This window comes from Euprymna scolopes, chromosome 46 (assembly GCF_053919585.1).
Source record: "Euprymna scolopes isolate OS-2025 chromosome 46, ASM5391958v1, whole genome shotgun sequence".
Lineage (NCBI taxonomy): Eukaryota > Metazoa > Mollusca > Cephalopoda > Sepiida > Sepiolidae > Euprymna > Euprymna scolopes.
The window spans coordinates 214757230-214776264 of record NC_136527.1 but is presented as its reverse complement, the minus strand read 5'-3'; the positions used below and the strand labels follow the sequence as shown (position 1 = coordinate 214776264).

At 35.2% G+C, this 19035-nt stretch overlaps 1 protein-coding gene across 2 annotated transcripts in view; it reads left to right on the top strand.

Annotated features, from left to right (window-relative positions):
* The window catches only part of LOC145271040 (uncharacterized), a 101637-nt gene that overhangs the window by 38973 nt on the left and 43629 nt on the right, over positions 1-19035 (top strand). Inside the window, exon 4 of one of the 2 annotated variants that reach the window (XM_080126589.1) lies at positions 6379-6402. The exons of the other annotated variant lie outside the window; for it this stretch is intronic. Coding sequence (XP_079982715.1) covers positions 6379-6402 — 24 coding nt within the window. The remainder of the gene's footprint in view (positions 1-6378; positions 6403-19035) is intronic. 2 annotated transcript variants of the gene reach the window in all.

Below are 19035 nucleotides of genomic sequence, written 5' to 3'. Positions count from 1 at the left end.
AATTAATACATAGTTCAATACAAAACAAAATCAAATCACATTTTATAAAAGATTGGCTGCAAACTAGGCGTGTCAAGATAAATATGTACGCATATCTATTTTATTCATTTCTCTATGGACTCCGAAATGGCTGGGACGATTTGTTACGTTTCACATAAATGTACTTAACGTGTCTACATATGTTCTTTCATAGGCTTTGTATGGGACTAGCTTTGATAAGTACGGAAAATCTATAATCCAAAAGAGATATATTATTATGATATTCAGAATCAAGGGGAGGTCACCCTGATATTCTTGTCCAGGGTTGCCTTTTAGAATCCAAATTTCGCGACCTTGGGCTTTTTTGGAAGCAGATTGACCTTCAAAGATGGTATTCGGCCTTCATGAAAGCGGAACCTTAATTAATACATAGTTCAATACAAAACAAAATCAAATCACATTTTATAAAAGATTGGCTGCAAACTAGGCGTGTCAAGATAAATATGTACGCATATCTATTTTATTCATTTCTCTATGGACTCTGAAATGGCTGGGACGATTTGTTACGTTTCACATAAATGTACTTAACGTGTCTACGTATGTTCTTTCATAGGTTTTGTATGGGACTAGCTTTGATAAGTACGGAAAATCTATAATCCAAAAGAGATATATTATTATGATATTCAGAATCAAGGGGAGGTCACCCTGATATTCTTGTCCAGGGTTGCCTTTTAGAATCCAAATTTCGCGACCTTGGGCTTTTTTGGAAGCAGATTGACCTTCAAAGATGGTATTCGGCCTTCATGAAAGCGGAACCTAAATTAATTAATACATAGTTCAATACAAAACAAAATCAAATCACATTTTATAAAAGATTGGCTGCAAACTAGGCGTGTCAAGATAAATATGTACGCATATCTATTTTATTCATTTCTCTATGGACTCTGAAATGGCTGGGACGATTTGTTACGTTTCACATAAATGTACTTAACGTGTCTACGTATGTTCTTCCATAGGCTTTGTATGGGACTAGCTTTGATAAGTACGGAAAATCTATAATCCAAAAGAGATATATTATTATGATATTCAGAATCAAGGGGAGGTCACCCTGATATTCTTGTCCAGGGTTGCCTTTTAGAATCCAAATTTCGCGACCTTGGGCTTTTTTGGAAGCAGATTGACCTTCAAAGATGGTATTCGGCCTTCATGAAAGCGGAACCTAAATTAATTAATACATAGTTCAATACAAAACAAAATCAAATCACATTTTATAAAAGATTGGCTGCAAACTAGGCGTGTCAAGATAAATATGTACGCATATCTATTTTATTCATTTCTCTATGGACTCTGAAATGGCTGGGACGATTTGTTACGTTTCACATAAATGTACTTAACGTGTCTACGTATGTTCTTTCATAGGCTTTGTATGGGACTAGCTTTGATAAGTACGGAAAATCTATAATCCAAAAGAGATATATTATTATGATATTCAGAATCAAGGGGAGGTCACCCTGATATTCTTGTCCAGGGTTGCCTTTTAGAATCCAAATTTCGCGACCTTGGGCTTTTTTGGAAGCAGATTGACCTTCAAAAATGGTATTCGGCCTTCATGAAAGCGGAACCTTAATTAATTAATACATAGTTCAATACAAAACAAAATCAAGTCACATTTTATAAAAGATTGGCTGCAAACTAGGCTTGTCAAGATAAATATGGATGTTATCTACAGACATATTCTTGCTCTTTTAAATTAAAAAAACAAATGAAACAAAATAATTTCCACTCATTGTTACTGGTGTTACCAGATCAGGCTGTCTGAAGGGCAGGGAACAAAAACGATAAAATCCACTATAAAACAACCAAACCAAACACTACAAACTAACGATTGAAGATACAAAGAGTTTTAAGAATAAAAACCTTTTACAAAATAACTGGATGCAACATGAATACTAGTTTCAAAATAACTGGATTCGGCATTAAATAACCCGAAAAGGGTTGATATGCCGTAAACCAACCAAACCGAACGACCCATTGTTATAGCAAATACAAGTTTCATTATAGACAAGTATACATTTTCCACGTAAACGTTTACGACATTTTTGTATTGCAATTAAAGATGGGGGGGGGGGCAGTATCCTTTCTATCTCTCTCCAAATAACCACTTCCTCCAACTCTCCATTTTCTTTGCTCTGTTTTGAAAAGGGTTGATATGCTGTAAAACAAAACTCTACAAACGAATATTTAATAGATCATCGTATAACGATTAGATCACTTTCTGACTGACGTAAATGAACATTTAAAAAATTAAAATGTTTAAATTCAACGCTATTTCATGTAGTTAATGGTAGCCGAATCGATACAGTCTTCACTAATTGAGCCAAAGATGTCTCGTGTTGCGGGGTTCGAGTCGTTCGGCTGGTGTTAATCGTGACACCCTGCACTGAAGAATCCCGAAAGGATGAAACACTAGTGTCTGTAGGTATTTAATTATTATAGTAAAAAAATAATTATATATATATATATATTTAGTAAGATGATTGATAATTTATAATTAAAATTAAAAATCGGTTTCATAAGAAGGAACACATCAAAGTCAATAATTTGTACGATCGTTTCGGAAAACAATGTTTTTATTGTGGTAGACATCAAGCTACGGACAATAATTTTTACATATAGTGTTTTTAACAAAGTTTCCTCATCAGCAACATTAGTAATATATTATTATAATATTATATTTAAACCAAATTCAGATTTATAATTTTATTCTATTTTATTTCTATCTTTAACCCATGTTAATTTTCTTATCAAGTAAATACATACCTTTATTTTAATTTTTTCCAGATACATCTGCCTTACTTTTAATGCTAGGTTTATTTATGGTATCCTTTACATAATAATAAAAACCCTTCCCAATATTTGCTGATGAGGAAACTTTAATAAAGAACGGTGGTTCATTAAAATTGTGGGGTCTGCGTTCGTGCCTGGTCCACAAAGTATGGAAATAAAAAATTAAAAAAAAACGTTTACAAGTGTTTTTGATATAGATGTACATAATAATACTTTGGTAAGTATGTTTTAACTTAAATAGGGATGGTATAATAAAATTGTGGAATCTGCGTTCTTGCCTGGCCTCCATAGAATGGAAATAGGCACAAACTTTAATAAAGACTTTTCATATCTATCTGTGTAAGTATACTTTGATAATTATGTTTCAGTTTGAAGAAATATGGTATAATAAAATTATGGGGTGTTCGTTCGCACCTGACCTCCATAGAATGGAAATATGTCACAACTATTATAGGGTTATTCGAGGCTCCTGAAAGCGAATAATACCGTCTAAAAATTCCAGGAAACAAGTAATTTCAAAAAGTGGGCAAACCATTTTTGTATATTAATTTAACGTAAAATGAACACCCACTTTATGGCCACCTTTTTTTTTGGGGGGGGTCTGTTATTTGTTTATTTTTTTTTTTTATTTTTTTTTTATTAAATATTATTATGTGCAGAAAAGTCATATATATATATATATATATATATATTATTATTACCCCCCCCCCCTCCCTGAAATATTCATTAAAATTTGATAATTCTTAGAGTTTTCATGATAACATTCCTTCATACACAAAAAGTTCAAAGGCAGGAGGAGGTTGTACACAAACACTAAATCCCGTTAACAGACCACGAAAATATCAATTAAATTTAAATTGTAAAAAAAAAAATAGAAAAAAAAAACTGCAAACAACTCAACGCAAAGAAATTAACTTACCTCGTTATTGTCTGTGTCTTTTGCCGTGTGCGTCCTCTCCTTGGTGAAGAAAGGCTGTCTCAGCATGATGTCATTTCACACATAACACGGATATTTTCCCTTCGGATAGGAACAAAAAAAAATAAAACATAGTTACCTTTAAAAAACTTGTTTTCTATAGGTTTTCGACTGAAAATGAATATTGCAGTTAAATTTTCCGCAAATAAGTATTTTTCTGGGTATTAAGTAAAAATAGTTTAATATTTTTAACATTTTGTGTCTCCGTTCCTACTCTGTAGTTATTTCGAAAACTGTTTTCATTAATAATTAGTTTTCAACTTTGCTTTTCATAATATTTTGATATGTTACTAATTTCAACAGAGCAAGTAAGTAGATACCAATGGATTTTAATGAAATTTAATATTTCGAACTTCGTCTAAAAAATATCTTTGTCATTTAATTTCAAGTTTGTCGTCTCAAAAAAAAAAAAAGAAAAAAAAAAAAAAATATATATATATATATATATATATATATATATATATATAATTTAAATTTTGATAGATTTTTAAAGTTTAAAAATTGAAAAATATTGAGTTCGTAAAATTCATTACTGTTTTTTAAAAAATAAAAAATAAATATTTCTATTACTTTTAAAACAACTTTAATAGTTTATTTTGGAAGTATAATCCATAAAGAAAATAAACAACCCACTTTTAAAAGAGAAATTACGAGTTTTTTATATTTTATTCGCAGTTTCGTGTTAGGGGTGTCAAAAATTCTTACAAAAATTCTGATACACCTAGTCACTCAAATAATTTAATTTTTAAAAAAAATAATTTTAGTAAGAATTCTTCATAAGTTTTGGTTTCAGTTTCGATTTTAGTTGATGGCATATAAGCCATCTATTTTTTTATACAATTTTTACGACCGCGCAATGATTGGCGGTGTGCTAGTTTTATATTAACCTAAAGTTTGAAACATTAAATGTTATGCATTTTCAAGGGAAATAACTTCTTTATACATAAGTAATCTCCCTTGAATTCTACACTGAAATATATATATATATATATATATATATATATATATATATATATATATATATACTCGGGTTTTTTTATATTCAAAAGTAATGGACTAATGAATTCAACGAGGTTGTTAGATAGTGCTCAATAAAAAGAGCTGATAATACTTGTTTATTGTTATATAAACATGCTCACATACCGCTGCTACAAATAGCCACTTGTTTCAATCAAACAAGTGGCTATTTGTAGCAGCGGTATGTGAGCATGTTTATATAACAATAAACAAGTATATATATATATATATATATATATATATATATATATATATATATATGTATATATATATATATATATATATATATATATATATATAAGCCTGACGAATCCTATAGTTGGATGAAACGCAGAATATTCAGTGTAGCTTAATCGCCATATATATTTTATAAATTACTAACTAGCTCTACCTACATATTGAGCACTTTTGAAGTAAATACTTAAAGTTTACGCATAAATCTATACTTTCGTATATTAAATTTATGTGAATGAATGAAGTAGTCATATATATATATATATATATATATATATAATTTAAAGGAGATTAGAACAATAGTCTAAAGAGCTGAGTGTATTTTAATGTAACAGTGAAATTACTAGTTTAATTAAAATACAGGAAATGCTCGTTGTAATTTAGATATATAATAAGCTCGATAGTTAAATGTCCTAGAGCTAATTCAATATTAAGTAATGTGATTTATAATTTAAAAATTAAAAAAAAATTTTTTAAATTTAAAAATCAAATTTTAATTAAATTAAAAATCAGTTTCATAAGAAGGAACAACAACAAAATCAATTATCTGTACGATTGTTTCGGAAAACAATGCTTTTTTTTTGTGGTATACATCAAGTTATGTAGAACAATTATATATAGTTTTTTGGTAAGCAAGGTCTCCTCATCAGCAAATTTAGGAGGGTTTTTATTGAATTTAAAAGACACCATAAATAAACCTAGCATTAAAAGTAAGGCAGATGAATCTGAAAAATTGAAATAAAAGGTTTGGATTTAAAATTTATAAGAAAATTAATATGGGTTAGAGATAGGAAAGAAATAGAGTAAAATATAGATTTGAATTTACATAAGTTTGCTTTAAAAATATATAGAGATATTTACCTATTAATTTTTCGCTTTTTGAAATCGGGAACTATGGTTAAAATACTCATTTAGATGTTTGCTATAGCTTTTTATCTTATTGAACGATGAATTTTAAAAGGCGGGGGGGGGGGCGCCCGTACAATAAATTATTTCCGTTAGCGTATTTTTGATTTAAAGACGCTACGGTTTATATTTCGAATGTTGTTTGTGCAATTACATGTTGTAAAGGGAGATGATTGTCATGTTTTCTTTACTTTATTTATTTGAATGGAGTAAGGGGGATAATTAGTCTGACTTAATTTATTAAAAAAATAAATAAATAAAATGGGTTAGAGATAGAAATAAGTAGAGAAAAATATATATTTTTGAATTTACATAATAAATTTGATTTAAATATATATATATATATATATATATATATATATATCTTCTGTTAATATTTCTAACATTTTGTGTTTCCGTTTCTACTTAAATTTCCGCAGCCCGGGCCTATGGACGACGAAGAGGTATATTCTATGATTTTATCTCCCACAACCCCCTTCCATATTTTGTATCCAGTTTTTATTTTTATTTTACTATTTTGTCTCCACGACTCTCCATCGAACGTATCACTCGCTGTTGTATTTCTGAGTCTGTTGTCCTTTTATTGTTTTGTTTAAGTTTTATGCTCAAGTTTTCTTTCACACATTTAAAAAAAAATTTATTAAAATTTTGCTAATTTTTTTATTTTAATGTTTTTTTTTTTTTTTTTTTTTTTTTTAATTTTTTTTTTAAATTTTAATGGTTGTGGGCGTAGTTTTTATTGCTTTCTTAATGGTTGTTGGGTGTTGCAAATCCGGAGGGCACAGTTCAATTGTGGCTAACTAATCTGGGTCTATGGTGCAGTGGATAGAGATGTTGAGTCTCTACGATTCCAGATGGACATTGTCTGAAGATAGTGGTTCCAATCCTACCCAAAGCAAGCCAGAGGATTACTTGGTCAACACGTGGTAAGAATAGGATAGAGAGAGAAATAAAGAGAGAGAGAGAGGAAGAGAGAGAAAGAAAGAGGGGGAAGAGAAAGAAGGAAAGAAAGAGGGGGAAGGGAAAGAAAAAGAGTGAAAGAGAGGAAAAGAAAGAAAGAGAGAGAGAAAGATATAGAGAAAGAGAGACTGTACACTCTTTAACCCTTATCCTCGAGTGCCATCTTGGCCTTCATCAGTGGTGATGGCTATGTAAAAGAGAGAGAGAGAGAGAGAGAGAGAGAGAGAGAGAGAGAGAGAGAGAGGTGGTTAACTGCAACAGGATGGGAATGCTGAGTCTTTTATCTTAATTAAATAATATATACCATTCGGTGCAGACCCGACTATGGGAGAAGGTCAGATAATAAATAAACGTGGATTTATAAGACCAATCCAATCAATCCTACCCAAAGCAAGCCAGAGGATTACTTGGTCAACACGTGGTAAGACGGATAGAGACGTTGAATCTTTATGGTTCCAGGTGAGCATTGTCTGAAGATAGCGGTTTCAATCCTACTCAAAGCCGGCCAGAGGCTTAGTTGGCCCAAACGTTATTATAGATTCAATTCTCTAAAGGTGGTAGCCAGATGGACCAACATTGATGCGCATGAAGGTATGTTGTAAAATACATGTGCCACACACACACACACACACACACACACACACAACGGCATATGAACAAATAGACCGAACAACTAGACGATCACACACGACATTAACTCCGACACCTTCAAAATGCAAATCCGGAGGGCACAGTTCAACAAAGTTTCTAGCCACAGTTATGGTCTTTGGTTTCAAGTGAGTGCCACATCATACCACCTCACATCTTCGAAGACCAAAGTGTATCTGAATGTTCCCCTTTGCAAAGGGAGATAATAATTTATGATTTTTTTTTTTACACAGTGATCACTACTTATCAAGGCCTGGAAGCCACTCAGGGATAAGGGTTATTGCAAGTACATTACGTTAGTGTGGAGATTTGATGAAGTGTTTACTTAAGGGGGCGGTTCATTAGGAATTTGTTAACATTGGACTTGAACACATCCAAGTTGTAGTCCGGTGGGAAGCAGGCAGACGGAACAGAGTTCCACAGGCGTGCAGTTCTAAGAAAGAAGCTTTGTTCATGGAATCCACGTTTTGATTTAGGCACAGATATAGAGTGGGGGAAAATTTTCACAGTGGATTAAGCTAGACGGGTGTTTTTCGTGTAAGATTGGCAAGGGAGGACTAGAGATTGGAGTTCAGACGAGCACCTGATATCAATCATCAAATCAAACTATTTTTAAACTTGAGTTTAATTAACACTAGCAAGCAGCCCAGCATTGCCCAGTCATAAATTAATTCTCTACCCAGTATATAATTATGATTTCAAGTTTTAAAAACAGATAGAAACAAAACCGAACCAAAACCTTCAGTTCTTAAGCGTTATATGTGCCCTGCTGGGGTGCAAATGCAAAAAAAAAAAAATTCTATTTGATAATTTTTTTCTAATGTTGATACGGATAATTATTTTTGCCGGATATCCAAACATAACGTGGAAATATTATCATGGATTCAATTCTCTAAAGGTGGTAGCCTTCGCTATATCTAAGTGTGACACGATGGTCTTCTAAAGAAAATTAGATCATACGGAAGAATAGATAATGTAATTAAATCCTTAAGAGAACAAGGCCGATAGCCATTAGTCGTATGCTCTCGTATTGTTATATGATAAGGGCTGTCCCCTTTTCATGTAAGTATAAAAATAGAGAGATTTAGTTAAAATGAAAATGAAATAGCATAGACGAAATTCGAACCTCGTAATTTAGGTTTAGAAATAGATTACGAGAGACAATTAGAAAATGGAATGCAAAACAAACCATTGTTTAGCTTAGAGATAAAATAGTTTCAAGAAAAGAATGTGCATTGTCAATTCTGTTATGAAAATTCAATTGAAAGAATGCAACTACAAGATAATTTAATAAACATATTTTTAACATATTGGAAATATAGGTTACTGGGAATATAGGTTAAAATTCCTTTTGTAAACAAAGGAAAAAGTTTTGGACATGCATGTCCAGAACACGTGAAAGAAGATACATGTTTTAACATGTGTATGACGTCATGGAAAATGGGAAGTTTTAGATATAGTTAGAAATTTTAGAGTTAAGCGAGGAGGAACTGAGGGAGAGTTTGAGGACGAGAGACGGGAGTCGAACGTCTAGAAGCGAGACGGTCACCTTTGAAACATAGAATGTGAAGCTTTGAATTCTTGACTCAGAAAACCAAGAACACATTACCCGAAAGTACTTCCTTTAAACTCCTTGGCCTAACGTTCACAGGGAACATGAAATGGAATAGATACATTGAGAGCATTGCCAAGGCTGTTGTGAAAAAGGTGGGCTCTCTCTACCGTGCTAGAAAACTACTTACGCCTGAAAGTATCCTATACCTCTATAAGGCCACCATTCGCTCATGTATAAGGTTAAAAAGAGAGGTCCTGAACTGTCATCTAAGTGTTATATAGGGGTTTCATTAAAAGAGTCTTATAAAGAGTGATGCTTAGAGAGTCTTAGAGAGAGAGTTTTATTAAGAGGGATGTTGTGAGAGAGACTCAGAGAGATTGTTCGTGTTATGAAGCGGTTTATATTTATTTTAAAATTGTTCTTTACTTAGATGTGTTGATGGAATAAGCTCTTAAAGTGAGGAGATAGCGTTCAGACAGTCTTAGTGTAGATATGAGATGTAGAGTTCACATTGTCGATATGAGATGTCAAGACGTTTATGTAAGATGTGTATGTCAAGACATTTTATAACACAGATATATAGACATATAATAACAATTTGCACTTTACCTTATGATCGAATCACAACACAAAGACGCCGTTTTATAAAAACACATGATGGGTTTATTTCTTCTCACGACCGGCCGTGGTTTTCATCATCAAGAATTCAAAGTTTCGCATATTAAGTTTCAAAGTGACCGTCTCGCTTCTAGACGTTCGAATTCCAAACTGGACGGTCGTCTGTCGACCTCAAACTCCCTCTCCGTCTCTCCCCCTGCTTCTGTCTGCTTAACTCTAAAGTTTTTCTATCTATTTCGAGAACTTTCTATTTTCCATGACGTCATACACATGTTAAAACATGTGCCTTCTTTCACGTGTTCTGGACATGCGTGTCCAAAACTTTTTCCTTTGTTTACAAAAGGAATTTTAACCTATATTCTCAGTAACCTATATTTCCAATATGTTAAAAACATGTTTATTAAATTATCTGGAGTTATGACCATTCAAAGTATTAACAAAAATGTGTGGTTCATTGTGTTATATATTGGAGTCTTATTAAAAGAGCAGTCTTAGTGTCTTATTAGAGTTTGTTTTTGTATCTTAGAGAGAGAGATGTTGTAAGAGGGATGTTGTTTTAAGAGAGATTGTTCGTGTTATAAAGATTCATATTTTTATATTAAAATGTTTATACTTAGATTTGTAATAGAAGCTCTTAGAGTGAGGTAACAGTGTTCAGACAGTCTTAGTGTTCATATTGTGTATGTAAGATGTGTATGTAAAGATATTTTAAACCACATGATATACATAAGACATATAATAACAATTTTCACTTCTACCTTTTGGTAGAATTACAACACAAAGACGACGTTTATAAAAACACATGGTGGGTTTATTTCTTCTCACGACCGGCCATGGTTTTCATCATCAAGAATTCAAAGCTTCACATATTAAGTTTCAAAGGTGACCGTCTCGCTTCTAGACGTTCGAATCCCATGTCCAGACTATCGTCTGTCGTCCTCAGACTCTCTCTCAGACTCCCCCTCAGTTTCTCCTTTCTTAACTCTAAAGTTTCTAACTATATCGAGAACTTCCCATTTTCCATGACGTCATACACATGTTAAAACATGTGTCTTCTTTCACGTGTTCTGGACATGCGTGTCCAAAACTTTTTCCTTTGTTTACAAAAGGAATTTTAACCTATATTCCCAGTAACCTATATTTCCAATATGTTAAAAACATGTTTATTAAATTATCTTGTAGTTGCATTCTTTCAATTGAATTTTTATAACAGAATTTACAATGCACATTCTTTTCTTGAAACTATTTTATCTCTAAGCTAAACAATGGTTTGTTTTGCATTCCATTTTCTAATTCTCTCTCGTGATCTATTTCTAAACCTAAATTACGAGGTTCGAATTTCGTCTATTGCTATTTCATTTTCATTTTAACTAAATCTCTCTATTTTTATACTTACATGAAAAAGGGACATCCCTTATCATTTAACAGCTGGTCCAGATGAAAAAGGGAAGTTAACAGGTTTTGTTGACTTTTATACTGGAGTCAGTTTTCTGACTGCACATGTCTGGCTTTCACGTTAAAGGAAGTGACGTCACAGCTCGCATGTGTGTGTGTGTGTATGCGCATGAATGTGATTGTGCGTATGAGGATGTGTATATGCGTGCGCACATGTGGGTGTGTATATGTAAAGGAAAACATGTTCGAACAGAGGTCATCTTGTTACATGAAAAGGGGACAGCCCTTATGATGTAACAATTGGACATTTTGCCTTAAGTTAGTCCTATTACAAATGCATGTAAGCTTGGGATTGGAAATGGTGGGAAATTTGCACAATTTACAAACCAACCCATCTTTAAAAAGTTGCATCTTCAGATCTTTTTAAGATACAAGAACCCAAGTTTGCCCAGCTGGGCAAACAAAAATAGGGGAACCTAGTTTTGAAAGCCGATTTATCATAATTCTTTTGTAGGTTTCCGACGACTTTTTGATTGAAACTATTTTATCTCTAAGCTGTTTTACATTCCATTTTCTAATTCTCACATGTAATCTATTTCTAAACCTAAATTACGAGGTTCGAATTTCGTCTATTGCTATTTCATCTGCTGGTGCACTGCTTCTTGTCTCTCGCTCCTGGACAGGGTTCAAAAGAGAGTCGCCAACCTGATAGGTCCTGAACTGTCATCTAGGCTTCAGCCTCTGTCCCATCGACGAGATATTGCATCCCTCTGCCTGTTCTACAAATACTTTAATGGTGAATGCTCTGATGAACTGCAAACACTTGTACCTCCCCGACGTAACTACCCCCGACAAACTCGACAAGCTACTAAGTCTCATCCCTTTACAGTGGAGATCCCTAGGTGCAAGAAAGCCTTTTACTCCAATAGTTTCTTCCCCAGAACTGCGGGTTTTTGGAACTCCCTTCCGGGATTCTGCTTTCCCAACTGCACTGATATGCAGAAGTTCAAGTGTAATGTTAACAAACATCTTTCTACTCATCTCCCTTCATAATGACCCCGCTAATTAAGTCCCTGATAGTAGCCCCCTGCTTCAAAGTGGCACTGTGCCTTGTTTGGGGTGAAAATTGAATTGCATCCCTCTGCCTGGTTTACAAGTATTTTATTGGTGAATAACTACAAGCACTTGTACCCCCTCAAGCAGCTAAATCTCACCCCTTCACAGTAGAGATCCGTAGGTGTAAGAGAGCTTCCAGGATTCTGCTTCCCCAACTGTACTGACATGCAGAAGTTCAAGTGTAATGTGAACAGAAATCTTGCTACTCATCTCCCTTCATAATACCCCTGCAACTTACGTCCCCGATAGTAGCCCCCTACTTCAAAGTGGCACTTGGCTTGTTTGGGGTGAAAATTGAATAAAAAAAAAAAAGTAATATCTCCAGTGTTAAAGAGGCGGCTTGTTAATTGTTAAAGAAGAGCAGTCGCACTCGCATTAAAAACAGCCTATCCTGCCTTGACAGGATACAAAATAGACTTCGTTGCTTAGTGGGGGGGGGGCCTTTTCTCTTCCCTGCAACCTCTTTCCCACAGAAGAGACGTAGCGAGCCTATCTCTGTTCTGTCGTTATTTTCATGGCAAGTGCTCGTCTGAGCTCCAATCTCTGGTCCCCCCTCGCCAATCTTTTTCAAAAACACCGGACTAGCTGAAACACCGTCAATAATTTTCCCCACTCCCTATCTGTGCCTAAATCAAAATGTAGATACCATGAACAAAGCTTCTTTCTTAGAACTTCACGCCTGTGTAACTCTGTTCCGCTTGCCTGTTTCCCTCCCGACTTCAACCTGGATGTCTTCAAGTCCAACGCAAACAAATTCCTGATGAACCGTCCCCTAAGTAATGATACCTTACCAATTCTCCAATACTATTGCTACACTATCCCTTTGATTACTGTACACACAATAACCCTTATCCCCGAGTGGCCCTTGGGCCTTGATAAGTGGTGAACTCCATGTAAAAATAAATAAATGTTACCATCCATTTATGTTCCCATTCAACTACAGTTTGGAGGTCATTTTCTAAGGATTCTATCTTTGTCTTAGATGCTTGAACGTCCATCAATGCAAACCTGGATGGTCCCATTTTCTGAGAAGTATCTAATCCATATAATTATAAAACTCAAATGACCTTGTAACGATGTATGTAACCCACTTTCCGCACTGAAATATTAATGTTATTATTTTGAAATTATTATTTAACATGGGAAGAGTGGGGTTTAAAATAACTTAAACGTAATACATAAATGAACGATATAAAAAAAAAGCAGACAGTATTAACAATTGTTTAGTTGGATAATTTAAACGCAAAAAAAAAAAAACCAAAGAACAATTGGAACGCTGAAATATTAACGTTATATTTCAGATGTTTTCATTGTTCTTATCTGTTATATTTTCTCAGCTGTCCCTCTGATTCCGATCTCTATCATTCTTTTTTCAAAGCTTTTCGGGATTGTTCCTAGTGCTAGGGGTAAAAGTTGCACTGTAGGGAATAGTGTCAAGAAGGAGATTCGTGTAATAAAGGGAATAGTGTCATAAAGGTCGACACAGAATGGAGGTGAACTTTGCTTGCTTGATGGTACACGTCAACGTCCTCCCCAGCCCAGGGGGGGGGGACAGCTGAAAAGCCGTCCGTCTTCTTCAACACCCGAAACCAAACTGCCAAGAAAGAATCAGCTAACCTCATCACATGACACCACGTCATCTGGTCAGCTGACCCTTCTTCTGCAAACGTGTCCACTGTCCACGTTATTCACCTCTCTCTCTTTCCCTCCCTCTCTCTTTCTCTATTCTCTAATAGAGACACAGAGAGAGAAAATAGAAAGAGTAAGAAAGCCAGAGAGGGGGGGAGAGATGCTCGTTAACACAATGGCCGTATAACTCTCGCTTTTCTTATTTTTCACCTCAGTTCTCATTTTCCATGAACGATGTTTGTGACAAAGGTGAAACGAAGACGTCCCGTGGAGCAGTAATTTATTGTGTGAAGTAGCTCTAAGTGGTGTCACGACCCGGTTAATGGATGACCGAATTGATTTGGCAATCAGATCGAGACACAAAAATTTATTTTATTTTATATCCAATGTCTCATAATTATCTTCGGTTAATCGTCGGATGTCGGATCAACCAGCGAAATATATCATTAAGGGGAATGGAACAACAGAGCAATGAATGACAAAACAAACACTCTATCAAAGTTTAAAATTCAAGAAAGACTTTTAAAAATGGAAAAATGGTGGGATCTTTCTATCGATCCATAAGATATCTCACTGCTGATGCAATTCTCTATCTATATAAGAGCCAGGTACGTCCAAGTATGGAATACTGTTGCCACATCTGGGCAGGAGCTGCTAGAAAGGACTTGGCCTGCCTTGATAGAGTTCAAAATAGACTTCGTAGCCTCGTAGGAGATGTCCTTTTCTCTTCCTTGCAACCTCTATCTCACAGAAGAGATGTTGCGAGTTTGTCTCTGATGTATCGTTATTTTCATGGAAAGTGTTCGACTGAGCTTCAATCTATGGTCCCCCCTCGCCAAACTTTCACAAGAAACACTCGTCTAGCTGTAAACACTATCAATAATTTCCCCCACTCTTTATCTGTGCCTAAACCTAAACGTAGATTCCATGAACAAAGCTTTTTTATTAGAACTGCACGCCTGTGGAATTGTCTTCCGTTTTCCTGCTTTCCGGTTGACTACAATATGGTTGTCTTCAAGTCTAACGTAAATAAGTTCTTGATGAGCCGTTCCATATAAGTTATCAAATTTAACAAATTTTCATTACTAATGATTACTATATTGTCCAATTTCTACTGTACACTCTTTAACCCTTATCCTTGAGTGGCCTCTTTGGCCTTGATAATGAGTTGATACCTATGAAAAAAAAAAAAAAAAAAGAAAAAGTCCAATGTGAACAAGTTCTAATTGAATCGTCCCCCTAAGTAATCCAAGTTTCAAAATTCCCACTGTTTACTATACTAAAATCACAATGACTAATGTATACCTATTAACCCTTATCCTCGAGTGGCCTCTGGGCTTTGATAAGTGGTGACACCCTTGTAAAAAAAAAAAAAAAAAAATATACAAAATTATAATATACTTTCATAGAAATGTTTCTGTTATGTCAAAAAAAACTATTTTCTTTACGTCACAAGTGTCACGCTCATACATGAATTCCATAGCTAATATAACATACTGACCCAACGAATCACGGGTAGTCTAGTATATATATATATATATATATATATAGTATTTATCCAGTTATACCATATGTTTAATTGCCAGAACTTGGACAAAGGCCTTGGATATATGGGTCGTTGAATTGCGTTTATCTGCAAAAGATCTAGCTAATTTGCATATTCTTTTAAGCAATTATTTTAAGTAAGTTTTTTTTTATTGTTTTCTTATGGAATGATCATCTTTAGTTAACTATTATGTGTAATTATATGCATGCAGATATTCGACATGATTTATACTGTCATAATATTTGCGTAAAAAAGTTATAGTAAACACAAACCTCTTTCTATATTTATGTATACGTCTGCCTGCTTCCCACCGGACTACAACTTGGATGTCTTCAAGTCCAATGTTAACAAATTTCTAAGAACCGCCCCCTTAAGTAAACACTTCATCAAAGCTCCACGCTAACGTAATGTACTTGCAATAACCCTTATCCCTGAGTGGCTTCCGGGCCTTGATAAGTGGTGATTACTGTGTAAAAAAAAAAAATATATATTTGTTTAAAAAATTTTGCCTACCAAAATCCTGTCAGTTTTTGGTTTACAAACATGAAACTTAATATATAGGGTATTTGACCTAGCTTCCAGGATTCTGCTTTCCCAACTGTAGTGACCTGCAGAAGTTCAAGTGTAATGTGAATAGACAGCTTGCTACTCAACTCCCTTCATAATGCTCCTACACCTTATGTCCCCAATAGTAGCCCCCTATACGGTCTCGAGCAACGCCCCGCTAGTATGAATACAAAAAATATGGAATTTGCCAGGTGAAGGACAAATGCACGCAAAAGGTAATCATGAATATACAAAAAGGTGATCACTTATCAAGGCCTGGAAGCCACTCAGGGATAAGAGTTATTGCATGTACAGTACGTTAGTGTGGGGATATATATTGGTCGTACATCCAAACAATACAACATAAATGCGGGAGTACCTCAGGGGTCTATCCTTGGACCTCTATTATTCCTGATATTCATAAACGACCTCCCTGATAAAATTGTTTCGGAGATGGGTATATTTGCCGATGACACCACTCTCTATAACAGATATGAGGGGAAAACAAATGAACACATATCCAAGGAAATGGCAGAAACACTAGAGGATGACCTCCAATCCGTAGTGGAATGGGGACAAAAATGGTTGGTCACATTCAATGCTGCTAAGACTAAGCTTGTTTCCTTCAATAACTACAAGAAACCTTCTCTACCACCAATAGCAATGGCCAAGAACACATTGCCTGAAAGTACTTCTTTTAAACTCCTCGGCCTAACGTTTACAGGGAATATGAACTGGAATAGATACATTGAGAGCATTGCCAAGGCTGCTGCAAGGAAGGTTGGCTCCCTCTACCGTGCTAGAAAACTACTTACGCCTGACAGTATCCTATACCTCTATAAGGCAACCATTCGCCCATGTATGGAGTACTGTTGTCACATCTGGGCTGGTGCATCTGCTTCTTGTCTCTCGCTCCTGGACAGGGTTCAAAAGAGAGTCGCCAACCTGATAGATCCTGAACTGTCATCTAGGCTTCAGCCTCTGTCCCATAGACGAGATGTTGCATCCCTCTGCCTGTTCTACAAATACTTTAATGGTGAATGCTCTGACGAACTGCAAACACTTGTACCTCCTCGACGTAACTACCCCCGACAAACCCGACAAGCTACTAAGTCTCATCCCTTTACAGTAGAGATCCCTAGGTGCAAGAAAGCCTTTTACTCCAATAGTTTCTTCCCCAGAACTGCGGGTCTTTGGAACTCCCTTCCGGGATTCTGCTTTCCCAACTGCAACGATATGCAGAAGTTCAAGTGTAATGTCAACAAACATCTTTCTACTCATCTCCCTTCATAATGACCCCGCTAATTAAGTCCCTAATAGTAGCCCCCTGCTTCAAAGTGGCACTGTGCCTTGTTTGGGGTGAAAATTGAATAAAAAAAAAAAAAAAGTGTCTACTTAAAGAGGGCGGTTCATCATGAATTTGTTTACGTTGGACTTGAAGACATCCAGGTTGTAGTCAGGTGGGAAGAAGGCAGATGGAACAGAGTTCCACAGGAGTGCTGTTCTAAGAAAGAAGCTTTGTTCATGGAATCTATGTTTTGATTTAGGCACAGATAAAGAGTGGGGAAAATTTTTGACAGTGGATTTAGCTAGACGAGTGTTTTTCGTGAAAGATTGGCGAGGGGGTTTCAGCTATTTCCCATATAATTAATTTTGTCTTCTTTGCCTTCTCGATTAGTTTTGTTTGTTTACTTGCAGATCAGGTTTGTCTTTTAAACTGGTTTCCTTCAATAAGAGAGGGTTACAGACTTTTTTTTTCTTGGTCTGTCATAGGGATGGCCTTGCTATGATACGTATCCTATACCTCTATAAGGCAACCATTCGCCCATGTATGGAGTACTGTTGTCACATCTGGGCTGGTGCATCTGCTTCTTGTCTCTCGCTCCTGGACAGGGTTCAAAAGAGAGTCGCCAACCTGATAGGTCCTGAACTGTCATCTAGGTTTGTCTTTTAAACTGGTTTCCTTCAATAATTACAAGAAGAGAGGGTTACAGACTTTTTTTTTCTTGGTCTGTCATAGGGATGGCCTTGCTATGATACGTAATATATTGAAAAGAATAAGATTTCAAATGATAGAATGTTTTTTATATATATATATATATATGTATAATGCCTAGATACAGCCACTCTGATGAGTCGTAGATGATGAAACACGTGTCAGTGGATAATTACATTTTAAAAATAATATATATACCGCTCCCCATGTGGGGGGTACCAAATTGGTTAAAAGGGAAAATTATTCCCAACTGGCATTTAGGTAAAAATGCACTTTCGTAAATAATTGAATTCATTCAAAACATATCGCTAAAACCAAAACAAAACAACATCTATATATAATGGCTAAATATATTTATTAAAAAATAATAAATGATAATAAAGGATAGCTAACCAGGTTTCGTTCCTCACTCAACAAATCGAGGAAAATATGATTTAAAAAAAAAAAAGTCATGAATATGGTGGGGGAGGAAAAAAAAAACAAACAAAAAAAACAAGGGAAAAATTACATAGAGACTAAGAAGATCTCACTATTGATGCAATTCTCTATCTATATAAAAGCCAAGTACGTCCATGGATGTAATACTGCTGCCATATCTGGGCAGGAGCTGCTAAAAACAGCCTATCCTGCCTTGACAGAGTACAAAATAGACTTTGTGGCTTAGTGGGGGATGCCCTTTTCTTTTCCCTGTAACCTCTCCCACAGCAGAGACGTTGCAAGCCTATCTTTTATCATTATTTCTATGGCAGGTGCTCGTCTGAACTCCAATCTCTGGTCCCCCCTCGCCAATCTTTTACAAAAAACACCCGTCTAGCTGAATCCACTGTCAACAACTTTCCCCACTCTTTATCTGTGGCTAAATCAAAACATAGATTCCATGAACAAAGCTTCTTTCTTAGAAGTGCACGCCTGTGGAACTCTGTTCCGTCTGCCTGCTTCCCTCCTGACTACAACTTTGATGTCTTCAAGTCCAACGTAAGCAAATTCCTGTTTAACTGGGCCCCTTAAGTAGACACTTTAAATCTCCACACTAACGTACTGTACTTACAATAACCCTTATCTCTGGG